The sequence below is a fragment of the Rhinolophus hipposideros genome (assembly GCF_964194185.1).
Source record: "Rhinolophus hipposideros genome assembly, chromosome: 20".
Classification (NCBI taxonomy): domain Eukaryota; kingdom Metazoa; phylum Chordata; class Mammalia; order Chiroptera; family Rhinolophidae; genus Rhinolophus; species Rhinolophus hipposideros.
Window position 1 is genome coordinate 24,868,846 of NC_138066.1, and position 27,026 is coordinate 24,895,871.

Genomic DNA, 27,026 nt, shown 5'->3' on the forward strand with positions numbered 1-27,026 from the left:
AGCACATTTCGTATTTGCTTTCCTCCCCCCCCCCTTTTTTTTAGACAAACACCAAATAAAATGCAGGTGAAGATGAAATACAACTGGAAGCTGACTTAGAAACTACACTAACCCTAGAGAATCTAAAAGTGTTTGGGCACTACAGCTTTTCAAGTCATAATGCTAGAAAGTCCCTGGTTAGAAAAAAAAAAGATTGAGGATAACCTTTTCAAAAAGATTACGGCAGGTTGCTTATATGCTTTATTTATTGAGCTGTGGTTATGGAGACTATCCCAATTTTCCATAAAATTCTCTTGACAGGGCTGCAATACTACGGCACAAATGATTCAAAGTACCACTAGACATAAGGACCAGAGTTTTTGATAATAATCCATGATTTTGGGCAATGTTTGGATGGGAACATATGATATGGATGGTCAGATGAAAGATACCAAAATGTCAGACAGCCCATCGACTGCTGTTGCCATGAGATTCAACAGTCAACATCAGTCTGATAAGCTACCCGACAAGGTGGTACAGCCATGGAGATGTCACGACGGTAGGCAAAACAAGCAGACATTCAGCCAGGATTTGATAAAACAAATCAGGCACTTTTGGCCTGTTGAGATTTAAACTACTCTCAACGTATCAATGTCAGTATCAATTTTCCTAAAGGAAAAAAGTGAAATTGTTTATTTTCCTCTGAAGCAAAACAAAATGACCAAGTTCAACCAGAAACACCCCAAAGGAAAAAAAATCACGTAAAAGCAAAACACTCACTGAAAAAGACAAGAAAATTAGGTTACATATAAATTTCTGTTAAAAACCAGAGTACATGCTGAGCTAAAATTAACACGAGAAGTGCTTTTTTTTTTTTAAATGAGTTATTTCTCTCGCCAGTGTTCTCTGATTTGCATACTACCATCTCTCCCGTTTTCACTAACCAAGAAGCCACTTCACTTAGCCAATCCCTAAGGTGCCATTTCAGCAGTGTGCAGTCTGCAGCTCAATTCCAGCCTAACAAAAAAATGCCTTGGCGGTGGCTCTTTTCATGCAAACAAATGAAGGCTTAAACTACGGTTGTAAGTGGATCTAGAAAGGCTGCCATTCAATTGGTAGAAGCTAAAAGGAAGTAAAACATCAAAACGCTCAAGAAAACAAACACAATTTTGGAATGATCAAAGAGGTCTTTATAAAGTTTTTTCATGACTTCATTCTAAATATACAGAATAAAAAATGGTGTCAGTACATTCATGAGACACCAACCAGATTTTCCTTATACTGTCTCAAAATTTAAAGATCAATTTCCCCAAAGGGTGTGCAATGCATCATAAGATGGCCCTTTTTTGTAGGTGTGAGAGGAAGGGTTGGGCAGGATGGCATATTAAATTTTACCATGATAGACATGCAAGACTGTTATCCAATCTAGTATAATTTATATACATTTTGATGACTTAGAGAAACAAAGCAGTCATTTGTGACAAGCCTAAAAAGCTTGACATATTTAACATACTGAGAAACTTCTTTTATGGTGTCCGGAATTCTTTAATTGTACCACGGGGGCCTTTTGAAAGTAACAAACAGAAGGCGAGTTTCTGTTCAGTTTGCTGAATATCACATTCCACCCTAATAAAATATAACTTGAATTGAACTGAGGGTGGATATCTTACCTTAATACACAAAGGAAAAGTATGCCAGTGCAAAATATGGACTAAACTGCTTTCAGGAAAAAAAAAAAAATTAAATTGATCCAGGATGGAAAAGGGAATTTTCCTTCCTGGTTTGGAGTCCTCCCAATTAAGGCAGAACCCATCCATTATAATTTCTGCTGTTAAAAAGTTTTCCCACTTATTTAGTTTTCTCCTCTGAGCTGAACCGCTGCTGGATTCTTTTGGCATAACTTTGTGCCATGGAGTTAATGATGGACAGGATGAAGTAACACACCATTACAACGACCAACTTTTCAAATATCCAGGACAACCAGTTTTCTCCCTGCAGGAACAAATACAAAACAATCCACGAGAAATACTTCATCATTTCAGTAGTAAGAAAGGGATCAACTACAATGTTTTAAGGAAAATAATGAGAATTTGGATCTTATAACCTATAAAGCCTGAACAATTAAAGATGAAAAGTCTCGTGTCTCCAGCTACTCCGAAATCTACATTCAGACCTTTTTACACCGTTATTAAGATTTCACTTTGCTGGGTATAAAGTTAATGTTGATTCATATAGTTTAGAATGCAGCAAGCATGAAGTCATCTTGTGTCTTTTACTACATACTAAAGTCTTTCATTAACTTCTGCTATCTGAAGGCACCACACGGACACTTGTGCAGGATAGTGTCAAGATAGTTACATATTCTTGTTCCAGTATTGGGAGCAGCTTTTAAAATATAAATGTTATCTGTTTCTGAAATCATGTTTGGTCAACTGAGGGCAGCAAAGGGCCACATAAAGAGTATAAGGCTACCCCCCCCCCAAAAAAAAAAACACAAAACTATGCTTCCTTCAAGTTTCCCATTTCAGGTTATTGCTTACTCATCTTCTTCTAGTCATTTCCCTTTGTCACAGAACTGCTTACAAAAACGGCAGGCTTAGCTGAAGTTAAAGATTTTATGTTCAGCTATATTAAGAGTCTTGGTTTATTAAAAAATGATTATTTTCCCACCTCTGAAAAGAAAATAGTGCCAAAATGAAGGGAGATAGTCAAGTGACCTCAGTAAGCCCAATACTTTGTTATGCTACACATTTTAACTTTTTAATCTACTTAGGAAGTATCCTTGCTTATTAATAAATCATTTAAGATCAAGGCAGTAACTCACTCTCCACAACAGATCTATTATTTTCCATTAGCCCTACCCTTGTTTTTGAGAGACAATGTACAAAACAGAAGTTACATTTTCTGATTTAGACAAAGACAAATTTTCCAGGAGAGGAAATCGAGCCTCAACTTCTGTTAGGGCAGACTGACAAAGCTAAATGCCTAAAAATGCCAGTGAAAGTAGTTTCAGCCTGAAACTGTGGGGGGTGGGGAAGAGAGGAAAACAGTCTCACCTGTGGTGTGCCCATTCCACTTCTGTGGTGAAGCTTCTGCCGCTGGGCTTCCAGGTATTCCTGGAATGGTTTCTGCAGAGATGGACCTATGCCAGGGACAGCACTGGAAGCAGGGTACAATATCCCAAGGAAAAAGATACATTTGGGAAGAAAAGAAGGAAAAATGTTAAAGAAAAATCCACTTACCGCCTGGAATCAAAAAGTAGGGATGGAAAGAGTTTGAAAAAACTAAAACTATCAGCAGAGCTGGTGAAATTTTGTGATGTCTTTTTAATGGGTAAAAATTCATCCTTTAACAATCTGTTAAAGGAGAAAAATCTCTCCCACCAACATGTATGGGAGAAAGTAGGAGCTGAGCTCCTTCCTTCTAGCAGGAGAGTGTCCTCAGAGTGAAGCGAGCTTAGCTGATGGTGCATATTGGTGTGCCACAAAGAATAAAATGAATGACTTCGGAGAAGTCTCACATTTATCACCACCAGTTCCTGTAAGAACTGGTTTGAACCGATTAATAAGGAAATGACTTATGCTTGTGTCATCCCTAGTTGAAAAAGAAACTGCCCGCCCTCTCTCTGACTTGCCCCATCTTCTCAGAGGGGGCGGTACTTTCTCAATCTAAGTCCTTATTAGGACAATCTGTGCGTCATCCCTTTCCAAAAAGAATGCATTAGCAAATTTGGAAGGCACCTCCCACTAGTCAGAAGTCAGTGATTAACAAAGGAACAAAGAAGGAACTATGAACCTTGAATCACGTCGTGTTTTATGGTAGACGGTTTGCACAGAAACTACAGTACGTTACTAAACAACTTGTTCTGAGATGACTGGCATAGTGATCTCTGAGAAGTTTATGTACTCGGAGCTCCCTCTCACCCAGAGTAAGTGGAGACCGTGCTGTTAAACCGGTTTGGCAACTGCAGCTACCAACTCCCGTTTTAGAAAGGCTTGCAGGCGGTTTTTAAAATGGTAACTTGGGGCAATTTAGAAAACCAAACATCTCTATTTTCTGCACCCTTCATTTTCTCATCGTCATAATAGGGCTACAAGGTAAATGGGTCCAATCTCTTTCCTGGGGCCAGAAAAAAGTATTTTAACATGTGCCTAATGCTCTCCCTTTTAAGTAACTATTAAGTTAACTTTACCTCCTCGTTTCTAGAAAAATTCACTTGCTGCTTTCTGTAATAAAAAGCATAGTAGAGGAAGAGAAATTTTGTGCTACTGTATTTACCAGAAGCTAACAAATACATAACTCCTGGCTGACAATTTTCGTTAATCCTTTTAATTGTCAACCACGAAACACTTCAAATGAAGTCCTTATTTTGTGTCCAACACTTTAATTGGTACCATGGGGGGGGGGGACTGCAAGAAATAGTCCATGACCCCCAACGACTTAAAAATCCTCATTATGAGGATTCAACACACACACACACACACACACACACACACACACACACACACACACACACCCCAAAACTGACTTGGGGACAAAAGAATTTACAAACCAATACTAAATTTTTTTCATACAGAAGATATTTTCCAAAGGACCTGGGAGGAAGGCGAGATCAGCGTGGCAAGCTCCTGTGTGAAGCTGTTCTTTAATGCACTCTGAAGGATATGTAAAAGCCCTGAACAGACTATGCAGTCCAGGCAATGGCTGCAGTCAGACCGAAAGACCCGTATGACGGACATCAAAGATGGAGACGGGCAGGGTCTTTCACCTCACAGTCTCAGTCTCTCTCCCCCTCCCTGCCGTTTAAGTGGCCTTACGTTAATTAGTGAGGTAAGCCAGAAGAGCTGCATCTGAGCTGTGTTGCTGTGTATCAGTGCTGACTAACTGCAAAGGAGCAACAACAGTACCACAAACTTTCCCTTTAGGAGAGAGATTTTCCTTGTGGAGTTCCTTATATAATGCGTAAGGGAGTGCAAATAGCTCATCCATTTACACTTGAAACAAACCGTATAACGGGGGCTGGGGGCGGAAACAATTCCAGTAAAATACATACACAAAAAGATTGGATTGAAGACTGCAGATTTGTAAGAACTTTTCCTCCAGAAGTTGATTCATTCACACTTAGTTAATTTAAACTCCCAAGGATAACCATAGGGCACACCATTATTTATTTTTTGAAGGTAAGAAAAACCCCATACAAACAAACAAAACACCCTTTCATTTAAAAGGTTGAAATGATTGTATGCTAATTTGAACAGCATACAACATACAACAGCATAGGTTATACAAGAAATGACTTGAAAATTTCCTTTTTGATGTTCTCTGGAAGCTGGATTTCACTGTGTGTCTTATTCTTTCTTCAGTTTTCTAACTTCAGACTGGAGTTGAGCAGAAATGCTTAGTTTCCTTCAAATTATTCTTGGGCTCCAGGGTCAAGTCATTATTTAAAGAAAACAACTAAGAACCAAGACCTAAATGCTAGAAAGTTTCTACTTTTCTGTTGTTGAGGGGAATGATCATTCTAGACTCCCTTCAAAATAATTTGAAAAGATAAATGATTTGCCATTTTAAGTCCACATTAGCCGATAGAGAAAATGTCATTATATATTTATATGACATGCAACTATCAAAGATATATCTTGGGCTAATGTTGAGATTAAATTTTCAAGGTGCTATCGTGTTACATACTTTTCAGTTTTTGGTGGTGGGGTGGGAGACGCACTTTCTCACTAAAGACTAGAAAAACGGTTGAAAATAGAGATGTTAAAGTTTTTATAGTTTTTAATCAAAACTATCATGAACAAATGCCAATTAATCTTAAAAAATTAACATTTGAAATCTGGGTATTAAGTGTTATACAAACAATTATTTGTCAGATCCTCTTAGTTTGTTTTACATATTCATCAAAATTTTAGTTTTCCTTTATCTCTACAAACAATGGCTTAGGCCACAGATGCCTCAGTTTATACAAAGCACTTTTAGACTACAGTTTTCTTAATTGACACTAAGGCTATTTCAGTAATGGACTAGATAAAAATTGAAATTACAGCTGTCACTATTAACATGCATTTAAGGCAAACAATGCCAGCCCACAGCCTCAAGTTATTTTCAAGCAGCAGACAAAAGCTAAGAGTCCCTTTTGACATTTAAGATTAATTTAAGGTACATATATTGGGGGTGGGTGAGGGTAGGAATAACTGGCATCACAGTTCAGTGGCTTTTTATAGTTGGCTTAGGAAATAGCTTAAATGCCATTCTCTGAAAACCGTTACATTCAGAGTACCCTGTGCACCTGGTTAAGAACTCTCATCTCAACCCGTAGTGAGTGGGTGAAGTCCTCCATCTGCCTTTAGGAGCTGATTAAACTCAAACTATTAGTTTTGTGATACAGAAGAATATAAAGGAGGAGTTGAACGAACGTGCAGAATTATTTTTCAGTCAATGGCTGGACTTAAATATGCTCACACTAGCCTTGTAAATAGCCACTTAATCTAGGTGAGAAAGCCTTAAGAAACAAAAGAAACACAAAAAGATCTCATCTGCTTTTCCTTGCTGCAGACCTTCAACATGATACGCAGAGAAAGCATTATGAATAGTAAAATCTTGATATTTATTTTCTCCACACACACATTTTCGAGATAATATAACTCATTAAAAACCAAATTTCCAACAAATTATTCTAACGGCAATTTTTCAACCTTTGTTACTGATTTTAATAAAGGCAAAAGAAAAACCCTCAAAAAATGCAAACAAAACGGGGGGGAACCCACAGAAATCCAAACCCGAGAGCTCAAAAGTGGGTTTTGTGGGAACAATATTTTGCCATGCTTACATACGTAAGTACAAAGTGTGTTCAAACAATAACGGTGAGTGTTTAAATAAAAACAATTTATTACAGTAAAAGACATTGTCATTAATCCCCCTCAAAATATTTCCTTTACTTCGAACACTTTATTCACCACATCTGGCACCATGCAAGTTCTGGCTCTTTCCCAAAGTCAAAATGACCATGAAAAGTAAACGTTTTGAATCGATTCAAGACATCGAGGCAGTCACGACAGCTCAACTAAGACACTCACGAAAGAGGACTTCCAGAACTGCTTCCGAAAGTGGTAAGAACGATGGGAGAAGTGTGTTCGAAGCAAGGGGGAGTATTATGAGGGGATTAATGGCAATGTGTCTTTTACTGTAATAAATATTTTTAAAAACATTCACTGTACTTTTTTGATCACACCTTGTATGTGTTGAAACAGAAACAAGATAAACTGCTTTACAAAATTCTGTCAAGGGCCCTGATCAATATGCAAACAAAATCTATTATTTTTTCATAGTTTTTAATACATATGTGACTCTGCTTCTGGAAATCACTTATCTGATAAGAAATGTGTATTTTAAATTCTCCCCATATTGACCCATTATAAATAAAGGTCTGTGTTATTCTCTGTACCCACAAAAGCCAGAAAACCTTCCAGAGGAAGCACCACAGTTAGCAGATGTTGCACAGAGAGTGGGTAGTGTGATTACTCCTGTTTTTCACAATGCTTAAATTTTCATGTTAGTCCTGAGCATACACCCATTCCAAAAATTCATCAGTCATTACTATTCTTGCTTTCAAGGAACTCCTTTCAAATTGTGTAACTCTCAAAACAAACTGGCTCACCAGATATAAAAAACATACCATTTGATTTACTTTGAATCTCTTCTCCATCATGGAGACAGTCATCAAACTAGGAGTTGTTATCAGAAGACCTAAAATTTTCCTGTTTATGATTCTATTTGGGTTTTTCCAGCCAGGTGTTTTCTTGTTACTATGTGCCATTATAAAACTGGGGCACAGTGCCTAATAACACAGAAATAACATGAACTTAAAAATGGATTTGTCGGGGCCGGCCAGGTGGCTCAGGCGGTTAGAGCTCCATGCTCCTAACTCCAAAGGCTGCCGGTTCGATTCCCACATGGGCCAGTGGGCTCTCAGACACAAGGTTGCCGGTTCGATTCCTCAAGTCCTGCAAGGGATGGTGGGCTGTGCCCCCTGCAACTAAGATTGAACACGGCACCTTGAGCTGAGCTGCCGCTGAGCTCCTGGATGGCTAGGTTGGAGCGTGTCCTCTCAACCACAAGGTTGCCAGTTCGACTCCCTCAAGGGATGGTGGGCTGCTCCCCCTGCAACTAGCAACGGCAACTGGACCTGGAGCTGAGCTGCGCCCTCCACAACTCAGGTTGAAAGGACAACAACTTGACTTGGAAAAAAGTCCTGGAAGTACACACTGTTCCCCAATAAAGTACTGTTCCCCTTCTCCAACAAAATCTTTAAAAAAAAAAAAAAAAAAAAATGGATTTGTCTTAATTGTTTAGCCCTATTTACACAGGGACTATAAAAGGGTTAAGCTGTTGAAATGCCTAAGGGACTTAAACAGGTATTAATACAGTAAATTTTGTATTTAATATAGGCCATGTTCCTTTCTTAACCACTTTTTTGGAGGATCTTAGCATTAATGTGGTCGTGTAAGTTACACTGGCTTTCCAGAAAACATACTGTCTGACACAGGTTCCTGGTACCATTATAGGATAATAAGCCTTTAACTTTCTTAGAAAAAGTGTGGGCACAATGGTTTTTTACCTTTGTTTCACTGTTTGTGAAGTACTTTGAGACTGATTTATTTAACATCCCTCTGATGGTTAATCAGAATGTCTAGGGTGTGATTAGTCAAAGCTTTGAAAGCTTCTAAATCTGAGAAAATGTTTTTTTTTTTTTTTTAAATTAAAGCTTATTGGGGTGACAATTGTTAGGAAAGTTAAATAGATTTCAGGTGTACAATTCTGTATTACATCATCTATAAATCCCATTGTGTGTTTACCACCCAGAGTCAGTTCTCTTTCCATCACCATATATTTGATCCCCTTTACCCTCATCTACCACCACCCTCCCTCTTACCCTCTGGTAACCACTAAACTATTGTCTGTCTATGAGTTTTTGTTTCTCATTGTTTGTCTTGTTCTTTTGTTGTTTTTGGTTTACATACCACATATCAGTGAAATCATATGGTTCTCTGCTTTTTCTGTCTGACTTATTTCGCTTAGCAAGAAAATGTTTTTAGAATAAGATTCAAGTCAGGGGTAATATTAAAAGACAGGGAGGAGAAGGGTTTAATCAATTCTACCGCTGCTATAATTCAGAAAGCATAAGAGAGCTTTTGAAGTAGAGTACCAATAATGACCAGTACTTTTTGATAGCAGTTTTTAAGGGCAAAGGAGCCTAGATCAATGGTCTGCAAAATGCACAAAAACAAATCAAAAAAGAGAAAATAAAGATTAAATTTAAAAACTTATTTACTTTAAATGTCTTGCCAATTATGATGGCTTCTGTGCTTCCATTAGTGAATATTTCAAGGCATATTATACACTTGTCCTTTATTAAGATTGATAATTACTAAGTATTTTGACTGACTTCTATATACATATACTAGGAACAGGTAAAATGTCAATGGTGCAATTATTCTGCTGTTTCTTGTGGGTCCTTTCTTAGTATTATCCTCCATTATCTATAGGAAACTTTTTAAGCCACTTGTCTGTCTGTGTGGGTTAGTTTAATTAAAACTAGGAACTACAAGCTATAAATCTGATTAATGGGGACAGAAAAAAAACGAAATGAATTGCAATGTGCCCATTTTAAGTCCCTTTTGTACTGTGGAACTCCCAGTCTTCCCCAGCCTAAGTTCTGTAACCTTCTGCCATGTGGACTGAGGGAGCACCTTACCATCAGACTGATGGAAAGCTATATCCTCCTTGTATGCATAGCCATGTAAGTTACATATATGTGCTGCCATAATAATGTTACATGTGTTTCAAAAATACACAAAAAGAAAATAACAAAGGTTAAAATAAATATAAATAGAAGTTCTATAATTTTAGTACCACTCCAATAGTAAAGACGACTGGTTTAGACCATGAAGCTAAACTGCAAGGGGTTATTATACCTTGTTCCCAAAAGGTAAGAAATACCTTGTGACTTAGTTAGCAGATCAACTCAACGCAGGACTGTCAGGTAACATATTAGAGAAAACAAAAGCTATTTCTACAAAGATGTGGACTGGATATCTCTTTTTCGTTCATCTTTCCAATAGGCCACTATGAAGAGAGCCTTCAAGAATCTGGATGGTCAAACCTCAAGAGATTGAAACCCTGTGCCCACAGTTAAAACTTGTAATTATGTTTCAAATGACTATCAGGATCTTTCGAATTTTCTTGATTGAGTGAGCATTACTGTATGTAAATCAAAGATCAAATTTATACTCTGACTCCAGCGAAATCTATCAATTGAGATTTGGCCCAGGAGCATGGGTGTAGAGCCCTACATAGAAAATGGTCCTCTTCTAGACTGAAGCCAACAGACTCTTCTGCTGAAGAGGCTTGAGTGATACTAAGTAGGATGTATTTTCAGTGATTAAATAAAAGCCCCCTCCCCATTCCATCCCCACTATATGCTTATCTGTCTTTGTTACAAAAGAGACAATGACTGCACGATAGAAGTTAAGTAACAAGATGGACTAGCAATTCCCCTTCTTAATAACAGTCTTATTAACAATTCTTTGTTTTCAGAAATGTGCACATTTTAGTCAAACATTATAGAGTTAAATTTTCCGCCCCCTCCCCCCCCCCCCCCCCCGCAGTGATCTAAACAGGCTTAACGGTTTGTATTTTAATGAGTTGTCATTTCCTGTCTGATAACGATTCTCACAGTATTTAACCACCAGCTTCTCTGGCCCAAGCAATACTAGAGCTCTATTCACAGTGACTCAGAATGGATCTCAGGCTCTTGGCCTGATTCAACAATGACAGATTGCCCTCCAAAAGAAACTGTCTTTCCTCCTAAGTTAGAAGGCTCTGGAGAGGGAAAAGTGGGAGTACTTTATCATGAAATCTTTCTGAAGAAGTCAAAGGCCATCATGCTGACTTCCACTAATATCTATAGGCCTCCAGTCCTCAGAGATTAGAGAGAGAAAAAACAACCTGATATCTTATTAACCCAGGAACATGATAAGTAAATGAACTGGTGTTAACTGCAAATCAACTTTAACCTAGCAAAAATGGGATCCAGTAATCCCGGTTGACTTGAATGAAAGTGTTATTTAATTTTCTCACTTAATTGAATGGAGAATCTGAATCTTTGAAGCTGATATTATAAGAAAAATTGGTAACTGATGTATTCTAATTGCATTTGGATCTGAAATGTGGTAGCCCACCCAAACCAAGTTCTTTTACATCTCGGGATGTCGGAAGAGCACCTCAAAATAAATTCAGAATAAAAAATATGCGATACATAAAAAAATCTAAGTCTGTCTCCTATACACAAGTTTGGGTTGATAGTTTCTGGTACCGTTTAAAATACATTGTGATTCAACCTAAGGATTTGGAATTAAAACATCTTGAATTTCACTCACATCTGTGCCCCTTTCAAATTATTAAAACCTCTTTTGTACTTGTTAGTCCATTGTGTGCAGACTAGTATTATAAACACATGACACCATCCATTTCTTAGTGGCTGTGTAGAAGACCACTGCTTTATCTAGAAATGAGGTGTATTGTTGCTACTGCTTCACAGCATATTTCTATTACAGGTGTCCTTCAAAACAAGAATTTGCAACTGCCCTTGCATTTGGAATTATATTCTGTAAGAGTCAAAATGGAGGTAAGATCTCCTGATTATAAGCAGCTTCTCTGTGAAATACGCTGTTGATGTGGAAACTGACCTTAAAATGGTTCCCTGCCACGTGGGACTGAGCTAAAATGGTGGCCCAAGCGGAGAGAGAAGTCCCAGCCTAAACCCCAGTCCACTTCCGCATAACCCCCTCCAAGCTATACCTTGAGCCAATCACCAGAGGGCACCTACCCCTTCCCCAACTCAAGGAGTCCCCAACCCATAAAAACTTGCTCAAAACCTTGCTAGGGGCTCAGTCTTTTGGGAAGGATCCCGCTGAGCCCGCCAGTGTAATAAAGCTGACTCTCCTAACTCTCTGAGTGCCGCTTGGGTTCTTTCCGATCTTGGATTCTGCAACACTATCATTAAAGGGAAGCTTTTGAAAACAAAACCTTGTTTCAGAATGTGGACTTGAGCAGTACCAGCCAAACAGGCATTTATGTTAATGAATGAGGGCAGCGCTAATGAAGGAGTGGTCTATAAGAACCAAGTAAAGGTGACTGGCTGCTAACACAAAACCCGTTAAAAATCAAATGATTTCAGTTACAGAAAAGACAGACTGGTGGCAGCTAAACCAATCTGTGACAGGCCTGAAGACCCACTGAGTACTAAGAATGAAATCAGCAATAAGGACCCATAGACCCAAAGGTCAAGAATAAAGAGTAGTTTGCAGAATTTTAAATTTAAGGTAAAATGGCACAAAAGCTTATTGGACTTGAGATCATTCAAAGTGGCATGATGATGAGTGGACTAAAAAAGTGACGGGAATGATTGGAATTCAATGCCATCTAAGAACCACCTAGTTGTTCCAACCATTACTTAGGCAAAAACATCACTAAATGCAGTAGATAACTAAGAAAAAAAAAGTCACGATCTCTGCCCTCAATGAACTTAATCTAGTAGAGTGATGAGACAAAAAGATCCTTTTTAACCTAAGTACAAAACCAGTAGATTTCTCTCTCAAAGTAACACCAGTAGTCACTAGTTTCAGCTAGTTAACAAATGTGAATGAGAGGAGCATGGACAGAAAGAATTCATGCTGACTCCCTATCCAATTCACAAAGCAGCCATTTGAAACTGACAATCTCCTCCAAATTTTCCACTTCAAGCACATTACCTCAGATTTCAATAGTGCTCCCGCAATGTCCCTTTTCTCTCCCTCAAAAGATCTTAGAATCTTTACTTCTGAAGGAAGAAGTGGTTAAGGAGGATAATCAATCCAGTCAGGCTTTTAATCCTATCTCCTTTCATCTGGCTATTTACATGATTTTAACTTCTCTGTGCTTCAGTTTCTTGATCTACAGCAGTGATAGTACCTTATAGGTTTTGTTATGCATATTCAATAACAATGTATGTAAAGCATCTGACACACTGTGTACTTTCTAAATGCTAATTTCCAACCCACATCCTTCCTTTTTTTCATTTGTATTTTCCATCTCTAGCTTTTTACTAGTCTTTCCCTCAGCCTAAAATACACAGAGGTCTCCATCCAATAATGAATGAATGAATTCACTTAGTCAACAAATATTTACAGAACACTTAAAATGTGTCAGGTATACCTTGGCCTACGTTTTCCTCTACCCAACACTTCTATGTATCCAACATAATTGGGTTTCAGTTTTCACCATTCTACAGAAATGCTCTAATTATGGTTAACAGTAACCTAATAGTAACCTCCATTTCTCATCTAATAGTCTAATTTCAGAATTCCTCTTTAGCCTTTAACTATGCTGCCTCCTAATATCTGTAACAAAAATATAGAAGAGTCAAAAGAGAAGATAAACTATATGAAGAGGACATGAAAAGGAAGTTTTCTACTGTTACAAAACAAAATTCAACGGTGTACATTTTAAAGATCTTACTGGCTTTATTCTATAATTCATGGATCAGGCAGCATCACATCTAGCAGGAGCTCTGAAGAGGTGTATAAAATGAAAGAGTTTTATAGACAGAAGGAAGATAGGACCAGGAAGTTACTAGCAAAGAGTGGATTGTTTCAGGCAAGGTCACCTTTCTTTGGGGGATGGCAGGGGTCCATCAGGCAGGTTACTTTACCAGTGCTAACCAGGTAATTAAAGATTGATTGGTTTAAGATTCCACTCCTGGGAGATGCTGAAACTGTAATTAAGTTAGATATTAAGTCTCAGTTTGGCATCGTGGGCTTATTAGCACAAGTGACTCCATTTTGGGCCTGTTGTCTCTTTTTTTAATACTACCTGAATTATATAAAATTATATTAAAATCAGTGTGTACAACCAAATCTCAGCAGCTGGGGTCTTAAGATCTATGTGTCCTTTTTCAGTCAATACACATATTTGTGTTCCTCACTTCCATAACTTTTTCTGATTATTTTACAATGATCGAAGTCAAAGGGAATCAAGTACATGAACCACTTTATATTTGAAAATGAAAGCACATAGATTTTCTTTTTGTTGAAGAGAAAGTCTGGGACAACATAGCTCATTCTGACCACTTGTCATTGAGTGAGGAACAAGAAACAGAATTAAGATTTAAATACTTAATTACTCACTGGTTAAAATGATATCTTATGCCACAGGCAAGTACAACTCTGAGGTCAAACATCAAGTTTACTCGGAAACAGGAGACAGCACAGAAGAGTATGGAACATTCTGTATCTGGTAAAAAGTCCCTGCTCCAGCCAACCCCACCCCCCAAGTTCAATGATTGAGTTATGGAAACTTTCTTGTGTGGTAAAACTGGAGACTTTGTCTTCTAATAAGACCCTGGCAACCTGACAATGAGCCAATGTTCTGCATATGGTTTGTTACGGGTCATATGCTTAATGTTATTTTCTGGAAATTCTCATCTCTATTTGGTGAGAATACCGGAACATGTCATTTTAATCATGGTTTTAAAACTAGACTTGGTTCTGTTAAAAAATATCTCCAGGTCTCTCTCACTGGAGGAAGTCTGAAATTAAATAAAAATCAGTTTCAAATCTTAAAAAAAAACAAAAACAACCACAATAAATATGCCTTTGAAGCTCTTAAGTTACCTTGTTCTTGGTACTGTCCCCTGACTTATTTCAAGCCAGGATACCAAAAAGTGAAAAACTCCATTACATGTCTAATCTTTTTTCAGAACCATCTTTCTGTCCTCCTGCCAAACATACCATAAACCAAAAAGCCTTTTCTAACCGCTATTATTTGTACTCCAATCTCTCTCAGAATATCTGATTCATTACATCTGTTCAGATGTCCACATATAACTAGACAAACCCTTTGATTTAGGAATAGATAATTGGGATATCTTTCTCTAAACCTAATGACATTGCCAATTACTTTCCAGAACTGTCCAACAAATAAATCTACTAATTACTATTTCCGAGGAGAATAATTTACTTTTACAATTACAGTCAATTTTGAAGGTAGGGCTTACATTCTCTCTAGGACCTTAGGACTATCATACAGAGACATACTGTACTAAAAATACCACGAGTCCAAAAGCATACTTACTTAGGGCATCGTATTTAGCTAGGCCACTCCATGGGCATTGTGACTAAAGCCCTTTGGGGAAGGGATATTTCCTTTAGTCATCAGTATAGTGTTCAAACCTGTATAAAATTAATACTTAAACCTCACCACCGGAGATGTAATGGTCAACACTAACTGCCACATAGGGGGAGGTGTGTAGCATGGCCTGCCAGGCGACAGGCACACCTGTGGTGAGATTTTACCCAAGTCTGGCCCTAGACAAAACTAAGTTATCTTAAATTCTTGAAACTAAGTTATCACAACAAAGGGTTATGTTGCTTATGTCCGATCTCTCTTTCATTTTCCTTTTCCCTCTTTTGTGTTGTCCCTTTCATCATACCCTTAGGCTACTTACTATGTGCTCAACCTATCTTACACTAAGAAATGCTCCTGTTGTTCAAAACAGCAAAAAACATGAAAACATTCCAAATGTCCATCAATGAGAGAGTAGGTGAATAATTAACCTACCAATGGAATAATATATAGCAGTCAAAATTAATAATCTTCAGCAACACACAATATATCAGCAATATAATATGTGAAAAGTCCCAAAAGGTTACATATAGTATGAACTCCTTTTTATGAATGAAAAAAACTAAAATAAAAAATTATGTGTTATTTATAACCACTTAGAGCCCATTTTCTTATCAATAAAAGAGGGATAAACACCCATCTACATGGCTGCAATTAGAAGCAAACAGTAACAATAATAATTGTATGTAGAATACTCATTGTGTTAAAAACATTGTATCCTCAAGAATTATTTGTGTGGCAACATGGATGGACCTGGAGGGTATTATGCTAAGTGCAGTAAGTCAGACAGAGAAAGACAAATACCATATGACCTCACTTTTATATGGAATCTAAAGAACAAAATAAATGAAACAGACTCAGATACAGAGAAAAAACTGATGGTTCCCATGTGGGCGGGTGGATGGGAGGCTGGGTAAAAAAGGTGAAGGGATTAAGAAGTACAAATTGGTAGTTACAAAACAGTCATGGGGATGTAAAGTACAGCATAGGGAACATAGTCAATAATTTATTATTAATTATGTATAGTGCCAGGTGGGTTCTAGACTAATCAGAGGTTCACTTTGTAAATTATATAAATGTCTAACCACTATGCTGTCTGTGCACCTGAAACTAATATAAAATAATATTGAACATCAACTGTAATTGGAAAAAAACCAAAAACACTGAGGTATGCTCATATATACTTTGATGTAAAACTTTGTCCCGGTTAAAGGCATTTTATTGATCAGAGAATAAAGTAAAGAAATGAGAACTTCCTGCAAGGAAAAGAATACGTTCCCTCAATCTTCCCCGAGAGCACACAAAAACAGTTACTAGTAAGTAGTATACCTTTCTATCCTCAGTCAGTAGAAATTTTGGAAAACGAGACATTAAGAACACAGGCAACGCAGAACTTCAGAAGAAAGGCATTTTAAAGGCATCCACATGTCTTGGAATGTTAAATCACTGAATTGAGTATGTTTCAACTAAAATAGAAAATATTTTGATATAGGATACTTCACATCTTGACTGGAAGTTGGAGAGATTATCAGTAGTCTCCTAAACTGGAAAAAGAAACGCTACTCTACTCCTGTTGTTTGAAAGAACAGCAAATAAAAGTGGACACAAGCAAGTAACTGTGGCAGAGCTCATATTCAAATCTAGATTTGTTTTCTCTGAAACCTGTGTATGTTCTCTTCATCTTCAACTCCATAGCTGTCCTTACTCTTGAGATTAATTTTTCATTCTTTCTTGCCTTAGTGTCTCATAATTTTATATTTGAACTGTTGCTGCCTCTTTTTTGGTCTTGTCTTTTGACATTTTTTCTCTACCATGGCAATTCATCACTCCCTTAATTGTAGGCACGAAAATTTTAAATATTCTTCAAAAGGTTGTATTCCAAAATTTACTAGTTTAGTTTGATGATTCACTATACCATTTAGAGTGTTAACAGTATTAAGAGGGAGGAACTGATAATCAAAGGAGAATGTTTCTACAGCAAGCTCCAGGCCATATTTTGAGTTCAACTCAGCAATGGGTCTACGGAATGTGACTGCTCTTCCTTTTCTGAAATAAACTGCTAAGCTACTTATTATGATATAAAATAATTTTAGGTCTACTGAAAATTCATTCTCCCTGTTTTAACTTAATTTTCAGTTTAGGTTTGATGAGCCTATTTATTAGTTATCATTTGAACATTTATTATTTATACTATTTAATATATTGTCTTGAAGAGAATTTGAAGTAATCCCTACAGACAGTGCTGGGGAAAAGATGAAGATATCAGGACATTCCAACATATGTCTCCTGAAAACAATTTAAAAAATATGACACCACCCATCTAATTCAATAAAAATCAATATTCAGTAGATCTTAAATACCTTAGAATAACCTTATGTAAAACTTTCTTTAAGAAGAAAGAATCACTGGATTTTTTTGAGGTGCTGCGCTAGAGGAGATAAGGGTAAGGAACTACTGATTCTGAAAAACAAAAAATTCTAACTTTAAAATGTTGGTTTAAGTTTAAGGACACCTTTTTCATTTCTATTTACTGTAGATAAGTAATATAATTTCTTAAGAACTCCAAAGTCTAGAGAAACACAAAAATCTGGTCTATACATATAATTTGCTAATTTTTATTGGCCAGATCTTTGTTTAGACTCCATGTGTTCATTTATTCACCAGGTATTTATCTAGCATCTGCTTTATGTCAATCAAGATGCCAAGTGCTGTGGACTGTATGGTGAACAAAAACAGTCCTGGCCTCTGTCAATAAAAAGCTTACAGGTTAGTGATAGGAAAATAACCACACACCCTTAAACACAGACATAGTAGTACAATTGTCGGTGCCTGTAACAGCGTATTTGACCTAGTAAGGAAAGGCATTTTGTAAATATAACAGCGGAAATCTAAAGGATGTTATCTAGACCAGTGGTTCTCAGTGGGTTGGTGGTGGTAGTGAGGGTTTACTTGCCGTGGGACAAATGGCAATGTCTGGAGACATTTTGATTGTCACAACTGAGACACTCTGGGCATCTAGTGAGTAGAGAACATGGATGAAGCTAAAACATCTTACAACACACAGGACAGTCCCCCACACAAAGAATTATCTGGCCTAAAATGTCAGTAGTAGCAAGGTTTTCTGAGAAATCCTGAACTAGGCAAAGGAAAAAGCACAAGCCAAGATCAGTGGTAGCAGACTCAAGCAGAGAAAACTACAGGGGACAGATCATACAAGGCTTTATAGACCATGTTAAGGAGTTTTAGCTTTCCTTAAAAATAAAGGGGGGAAAAGTAAAGGATTTCAAGAAGATGATGAACTGGGGGGTGAGGACAGTGGTGGTGACCTGCTCAGATAAAAATTTTTAAAAAGTTACTAACTGCAGTATGGTGAACAGATTGGAAGGGAATGAAACTGGATGTGGGTGGATAACATAGGTGGCTAACTAATCTATCTTCTTAGAAACTCTAAAGGCTGGAAAAACAAAAGGTGGTAGTGGTGAGTGAGGATATAGAAGTAGCCGAGAAACTTCTTTCTAAAATGTTCAGTATGGGGAAAGAAGAAAGGAAAAATACAGGATGCTGCGAACCCAGTCACTCCTACGTGTGGGTCTGTGCGGCATTTAGCTACGTGTCCTTCAGAATTCTCTCCGGGCGCAACAGTAATCTCTAAGAACAGATATAAAACATCTTCTTTGTAGTTAAAAAATACAGCGCAAGAATAGTCCTTCTTCTTTTCAAATGCCACATATGGTTACTTGTAAAGCACTTTTTTTGTAAGGATTCAAGCAACCAAAAACTGGAGTAATTAAACTTTAATGTACAAGCTATAATCCACATTTATAATCAGAAGCTTAGGAAATAATAAAACTAATAATGTTTGGCTCCACTGAGTATACTCTCAAGAGTATGTTTTTCCTCAATCATTACTAAATTACTAAAACTAACTAGAAAATATTAAAAAGTATTTTATTATAAAACATGTCATTATAAAAAAGAGGAAATATATAATATACGGCTTAAAGAATAAAATTAACTCATGAACTTCTAAGTGGCAATTTTTTAAAAAAATAGCAAAAAAAATTCATAAATGTTTTGTTTTATAAATAGCTTTTAAGATAAAGATTTATTTTAAAACCACACAAAGGGTATTTCAACTTAATACTTTTCCACCATTGGGCAGTTATACTATCAAATGAAAAAAAAACCTCTCAGCTATAAACACTGAATTAAAATCATATATTAAAAAAATCTCATTGAATATCTCACTGTATGCACATTCCAATTGACAGTTAATTTGACTAACCAAACAAAATGAGTTTTTCTTTACTGTTTTATCAAAGTCAACTCCACAAATTTATGACATTATTATTTAAAGCTTATGTTAAAACTGGTCTTACTTCTGTAAATACAAAAATGAAAGCTTTGAATACTAGGTTTTTAAAATAGCCTGATTTTTCTCTAACGAAGTAACAGGTTCAAGACATATTATACTATCTTATCATATCTTATTTAATGAAATATTAATATTTTATGGAAGGTTTCTATTTAAATTAAATGCAACTGTGTATCTGGCTAAAAATCAAAGCACTGTACTATAAAGCACTATTAAACTGTAATGACACACATGCCTTTTATATAAAGAGAATTTCTTACTTCTTTGGAGGGCAACAGTCTCCAACTCCAAAGCCTCTTTCAAAATCAAGAATTTTATGAATTGATACATGTTTGGTTTAACATTAAACAAGGATAATCTGAGCTTTATCCTTTCCTGCTGCAGGGCAAGAACAGGCAAAATATATTTCCTCAAAAGGAGAATTATCTAAGTTCTAACCCAATAAAGTCTTTTATACATTTCCTCCCATTCAAACGGTGATATTAATATTAGTCCTTAAAGAATTACTCACCCAATGAAAGCCACCATCTGCTCCACTATGTGTTTGCTGAATGTTATTATAACAAAGATTTTCTGTAAAGAAAACACCAGTTACAATAAGTATTTCTCATGAAAAAAACAATATAAATTCACAATTCTGGTAAGTCTAAAAAGGTGAGCTGCTGCCTCTAACTGCAATCTTTAAAATTCTTTATAAAAAAATAAGAAACACCATTTGCTGCCTACGTGGGATTTTAAAGATGTTTTTCTTTAAGCACTGTTCTAGACTTACTGAGATACATGACCATGTCTGAGGGAAAAATATGAGTCATGAAACCCAAGACTGGGAGGACATTCCACATGTTTTATGTATCTTAGAATGGTGTATACAACTGAAATCATGGGTTCCCATATAGCCCCCACCACTGAAATTAAAGCTGATCAGCCTGATGACAGGGGCTTGGCTAAATCTAATCCAAAGCATCTTGGAAAGACTACATCCTTCATGGAAGTATGAAAATTCCATTTTCAGATCCTGAATGAGCTTGGACTTTCAGGATTAGGATACAAACAAAGGCATCAGCAAATTATTGAGGATCTTTATTAGACCCGGGTCATTTTCAATTTGGTGTTACTGAGGTACTCTCCATTAATTAAAGATGTTGATACTTTACCTTTCTTACAAGTAAAGATGCCTTTAGAGCTAACGGGTAGCAAATATTCTTAACTCAATTCAACAAATGTTACAAAAAGTACTATAGGAATTATTACGGGTTTTCAGAGAACACAAAGATGAGAAGAATACTTCTTCAATACCCTGAAGATATTGACAATTTTTTTCTATATACAGTACAAACATAGTAAATACTATATATATGAATGCATATGCCATTTGTGGTAAAAGCAATGTGTTACAGACATTCAAGAAAGAAAAGGTCACATAAATACAATTAGAGACTCAAGAAGGTGATATTAAAGTTTAGCTTTATAGGATTGATGACTGATTAAATATGAATACTTCTATAGTATCTCTACAAATTCCTGGTAACATTTTAGTGCTTTGTTGTTGTTTATTAAAGAATAACTTTAGCCTATGTAACCAAAGGGGAAGGAAGGGAAATAAATAGTATTTCCCCAAAAATAAGACCTAGCTGGACAATCAGCTCTAATGTGCCTTTTAGAGCAAAAATTAATGTAAGACCTGGTATTATATTATATTACATTACATTATATTATACCCGGTCTTATAAGACCGGGTCTTATATTAATTTTTGCTCCAAAAGACGCATTAGAGCTGACTGTCCGGCTAGGTCTTATTTTCGGGGAAACACGGCAATAGTTTTCTTTTTATCCATTCATTGTAAATCTCAGGAAAGTGCCTACTTTAGACTAAAAAGCTTATTTTAGGTAGAAGAATAAGGCACCGATATTTTCTTCATGCCCTAGTGTTAAGAGACATTGGCAGCTGCACAGTGTAAGGAAAAAAGTCTAAAAAAGGTTCATAGTCTTTTGGTGTTTGTTTATGCACCTATTAATTTGAAAAGGATACTTACCTATCTCATGGAAAAAACAAGCACATATAGATGTCAAACAGCTACAAGATGGATGATTTTAAAAACAATGTTACAGAAATAGTATATGAAGATTATGAAGCTAATAAAACTATTATAGATCATTTAGGATAAAAGCATTACTATATGAGGGTCCTTCTACTATCCAGACTAAAAGCTACTTACTTAGAGCTATAAATCTTACTAAAACACAGAGCTAATGGTTTGTCTCTTAGTGATCTCACCACCATAAGCTTTCCCTACCATCATTTCCTAACATTCAAAATAAGCCAATACCCAGATAATTGCACAATTTCATTGCTTGAAAACAAAACAAGACTTTCTTGTTATATGCAACAGCTTGAAAATTTATTGTTCTCGGCACGACGTAAATGTCTTGTTTTTAATGTGTCAGACATTTAAGAACATAAATCTCAGGCTAGAGGTCTGTGTGGGGATTCTACCAAATAAAAGACCACAAAACAGTCCACTCGACCGTGTGCACAGAGGAAACAAGGGGGAGAGTACGAAAAAAAAACCAAAACATGGGTATAGGGAACTAATGATGGCAAAATGAACAAAGAAGAACCTATCTGTAAAAGAAAGGTCCTTCAATGGAAGGAAGAATCTTAAATTCATTTATTAACTATTTACTGCGTGCCTACTACATGCCAATGCTACTCTAGGCAGCAAATACCTCAGTGACCCGAGAGACAAAAATCTGTGCCCTCATGGAGCTTATATTCCTGTGTATGTATGTGTGGTGGTGGTGGGAGGGTAGAGAGGCAATAAGCAATTCACATGACAGAGAAATTCTATGGTACATGAAATATTATAGATGAGCATGTTGAATTCTCACCTTCTTCATTATTAAGGTTTCTAAGGGTCCTTCTACAGGCAGAGTCTTGAACTTGTCCAGTGGAAGGGGAAATCCTGATCTAACATTATTAGGTGGGCTGATTTAAAAGTTTTAGGGTAGGTTTGTCAGATAGCAAGATATCAATAAAAGTAACAACATTTATCAAGGAAAGTTAAAAAAGAGGAAAAAAGAGAAAAGAACCAGAAGAGGAGATAGGTTTACTATTAGAATATAGAAAAGTCTGTGCATGGTGTTTTCCCGTTATTTCAGGATGTTATAATGTTTATATTACTCACTAATATTGCTTACCCAAGAAACACAAAATGTTTGTTGCCCCGAGCTACATCTAGTGACATGCCTTTAGAAAGTATGTCTGGGAAACAGTGAAACAGCAAACACATCCCATGGTCTCAGTTTAGTGAAGGAACTCAGATTCTTTCCTTTCAGAACAATAGATGGATTTTAGCTTTCTCTTTTTTCTTCCATATAGAAACAGGGAATGAGCTTTGACTTTATAGAGGTTGGTTTGAATTCCTGGCTCGTAGGCATGTATTTTATCTTCTTTAACACTTAGTTCCCCATCTATGGATAATACCCACCTCACAGAATTGTTCTGAAATAACCAGTACCAACTGCTTGGCACAAGTCCTTATAAATAGCAGGCATCAAACAATTCCGTTTCCTCAATCATATAAATAATTTATAGTTAAGAAGGCAATGCAAAAGACTGTAAAAAACACTGAACTTGAAACCAAAAGACTAGAGTTCAAATTCCAGCTGTTACTTACTCTCTTAGGTAACTATTACTTATTAACATCTGCAAGTTTGATAATTACAAAATGGGAGCAATAATCCCTCTAGCCCAAGATTATAATGATTAAATCAAATGACATACCCTAAGAGCTTTAAAGTATGAAGTACCATGTAAAAAAAAAAAATCAAGCATTATCCAAACTTGAAAAAAATCTACTGAGAATGTTTTTAAAATATACTACTTTTGAATATTCTGTAATGAAAGGTCTGATATAAGTTGCATACCTTATCACTATAGGGTACTTTTAGCATAACAAACTGTACTATAATTTATAAAAAATTACTACAGAAAGCAGGATGCATGAAAATTATGGATTCCTAAAGAAGTTGCTGTTAGCAAGGGAATTAAAATGATCTGTTATTATTCTTTGGGTATTACTACTTTCAAAGGACTCTGAATGGCTAAATGATAGCTTCTTCTTCCCCCAGAAAGAACTAAAAAGATCACAGAAAACACTACCTTCAGATACATTGTAAAATAATTAATTACTCACTACAATATTTTATTACTTGAAAAATCCTGTTACGGTATTTTAGATATTTACCAAACTAGCATTCCAGTATTAAAAACCTCATGTTCACAGAACAATATACTTAATGTAAGTGAGAGAAAATATACTCCCTGAAGGAGAAAAAAACATATCCTTGAAATTTTGAGTGGTTATTATGGGAGGAGAGTGGTTTAAAAAATTCATCTCAAATGCCAAAATCTAATATTGAAATTGCGCAGGTAGAAGCAGCTGAAGTTTTTCTATTTTATTCTTTTCTTCTAAGAACTAGAGATAGAGAAGTGTTAAGAAGCTGGGAGGATAGACATGCTTGTAATTATTAAGGAATCATACCAGGGCATAGACATTACTCACTGTTCTTGCCTTTCCTTTGGTGAATGTCTCTTTGTTGCAAATCTCATCGATTAAGAAATTCTTTCCAGGTTAATTTTATTTTATTCTGGTGAGATTTGCCCTTAGAAGGAAACAATTTATATCACAGGCCTAGAAGCACACATGCTTTCAGCTCATTTAAATTCTTAGTCTCTTTTATCTCCTCTGTACATATAGTATATACAAAACATACCGTGTTTCCCTGAAAATAAGACCGGGTCTTATGTTAATTTTTGCTTTAAAAGACTCATTAGGGCTTATGTTCAGGGGATGTCATTCTGAAAAATCATGTTAGGGCTTACTTTCCAGTTTGGTCTTATTTTTGGGGAAACACAGTACCTGCTGTCCTAAAGATTTTGTTAAGAGTGGCTTTGAAGACTAGCAGATTTTTATTTCTCTAACCATTATCCACATCTTTTTGCCTCTTTGGAGACCCCTTTCTTCTCCATTTTACCCCACCCTAACATCTGGCTGTTTTCTGTAAAGAATATTGGTGTCTTGAGAGGAAGTATTACTATATGCTATTACTATAGTGTGTAAAAGAAAAGTAGAATGAGCAAAAGGAAATATTCTCTCAGCTCATGGTTAGCAAAGACACATTTTTTGGGGCTATGTATGTGAAAATGACATGTATTTTTCTATATAGGAACACTATTTTTGTTTGGTAAAAGTCTTGGATAAACAGTTTCAAAAAGAAAAAAAGTGAAATAAAGAAAGAAAAAAAGGAAGGAATGTAGGAAGGAAGAAGAAAGAAAACAAGGAGAAAAATAATAAAGGGTCACAATTTTCCAAAATGGACAGGGAAAACCTACCCAAAATTCACTAACCTCTAAATGACATACCATAGTTGAATATCTAAGCAAGCTACCAACCAAAACAAGCAGAATCAACATCTTAACAATTTGCCTTGGAATGAGCAAGGGAAATACGTTTTAATGCCTTTTAATTGACTCATCACCATTAGGTAGAGAATAAGAGGGTATAATTACCTGAATATGCATTTTAATTATTGCTTTTCCAATCAGGGTCGCACCAAAGAAAGTCCAAAAAGGTACAAGAAAGTGTCCACATGTTATTCCAGCCAGATCAAATAGAGGATTTGGAATCTATTAAAAAAAAATTAAAATGGGACTTCCACATATAATCCAAAGAACAGTTTAATTTCACCACCTATAGGTAAAGCCTTATTTACATTGCAAAGAGAGGTATGGGTTCCCCTATCAGTACTAGACTGTTTAGGTTAGGCAAGTATTCTAACATGTCTATAAATTGGGTTTCATATTTATCTCAGACTATTCAATCTATTCAAAGCAAACTCAGCTTTCCTTTTGCTTGTATTACTTATAGCTAATGTCCCCAAAATATACTTTTTTCTATCATATTGGAATTGGATAAAGCCAATGGATTCACAGGAATTTAATACTATTCAGTAGATACGTGGCTTTTTGGGAGCTAGCTGTTGTCCAAGGTGAGGTATAAATGAAGAAAAAAAGCCTTAAGATTATTTCAGTAGTTACTGGGGTTTGCAGATCTTTACACTAAAATAAATACTATCTAGAAAGTGCTCACAGCTATAGCAAACATTCTTGTAAATTCACAAACACATTTATATACTGATCTTTTACTTCTCAACATAAAAAAAAATAAATTCATTATTTGTATTTTATTTTATGAGAGCCGAAGGCTGTGGAGCTGTGTGATATGTTTTAGAAAGAAAATCAAGTGTGGAAATACAACACTGATTCAGATGTTTTGAACACTTAGTCCCAGACAAAGAAGTGATTCACAACAAATACCTTTTCCAAACAGTCCCACATTTCAAGAATACTAAAAGACAATTCATGTAAAAATGCAAAGAAACCACAAGCTGTTTTTCAGCACTTCATCTGTTTTTCTCCCACAGAAGTACTCCCATAGAAGTGGCTGTTGGCGAACCATTTATAAGTCAATTAATTTATATAATTTAATTTTTGAACTTTCAAAGAAAAGCCTAGTTGTTTTAAAAGATATTTGTCATTTATGTTCTTTTTTAAAAACAGTGCCATGACTAAATTAGAATTCAAGTATTCTTTTGTTAGTAACAATTGGATTCGATAACTGTTTTGTTTTCCCCATCCAAATTCAAAGTGTTTACACAACTTCATCTGTATTACAACCACGTAATAACAATATCATTTGCATAGCATTTCAACTGTCATTTCTTATATTTTCTCATTCAACCCTCAGAACTCTATGAATTATAATTTTCATTGTTTTCTTTTATTATCAGGCTCCACCTCATGTTGAGATGCAAATTAAACTATACAAGATATGTAAATCAGAGTAGATAAAAAGTGGAATTTGTTAACATGTTGGACACCTCAGTGTAAGTAGGATTATAATCAATAAATTGGTTGTTACAAGTGCATGTTATTTATTCTTTTTTTCAACTCTAACTAAATACATAGACAGAAAGATTAGAATTAAAAGAACTATTAAGTAGCTTTGAGATTTTCCCTCAACTACAAATTTTACTTATTTTTACCTTAAATATTTACTGTTTTATTTTTACCTTAATATTTACTGTTTAAATATTAACAGCAAAATAACTAATTAATAAGTCTTTTACCTTAAATTAAGTATATATATCTTTAATACCTTAATGTATTAAACATATCCTAAAAACAGTTCTTAGGGCAAAATTAATCTATCAACTTATGTTAAATATTGACTATTCTAGTCAAATATAGAGAGGACTGGCTCATATAGAAAGCAGAATTTTAGCAGTTTGGATACAGGTATAGACGAGTGCCAAGGAATAAGTATTTTTTGCTTTAATAAATCAAAGATAGTTGTACTTTTCCCTAGGAATAATGAAAGCTAAC

General features: G+C 35.8%; 1 protein-coding gene across 1 annotated transcript in view; it reads right to left on the reverse strand.

The window, feature by feature from the left end:
• Positions 1 to 219: 219 nt before the first annotated feature.
• Positions 220 to 27,026, reverse strand: part of VMP1 (vacuole membrane protein 1) — a 109,223-nt gene continuing 82,416 nt past the window's right edge. The window contains exons 9-12 of the mRNA XM_081029021.1: positions 25,152 to 25,268; positions 20,091 to 20,152; positions 3,036 to 3,138; positions 220 to 1,971 (exon numbers count right to left, since the gene is read on the reverse strand). Of these exons, the coding sequence (XP_080885147.1) occupies positions 1,828 to 1,971; positions 3,036 to 3,138; positions 20,091 to 20,152; positions 25,152 to 25,268 (426 nt within the window). The 3' untranslated portion in view covers positions 220 to 1,827. The remainder of the gene's footprint in view (positions 1,972 to 3,035; positions 3,139 to 20,090; positions 20,153 to 25,151; positions 25,269 to 27,026) is intronic.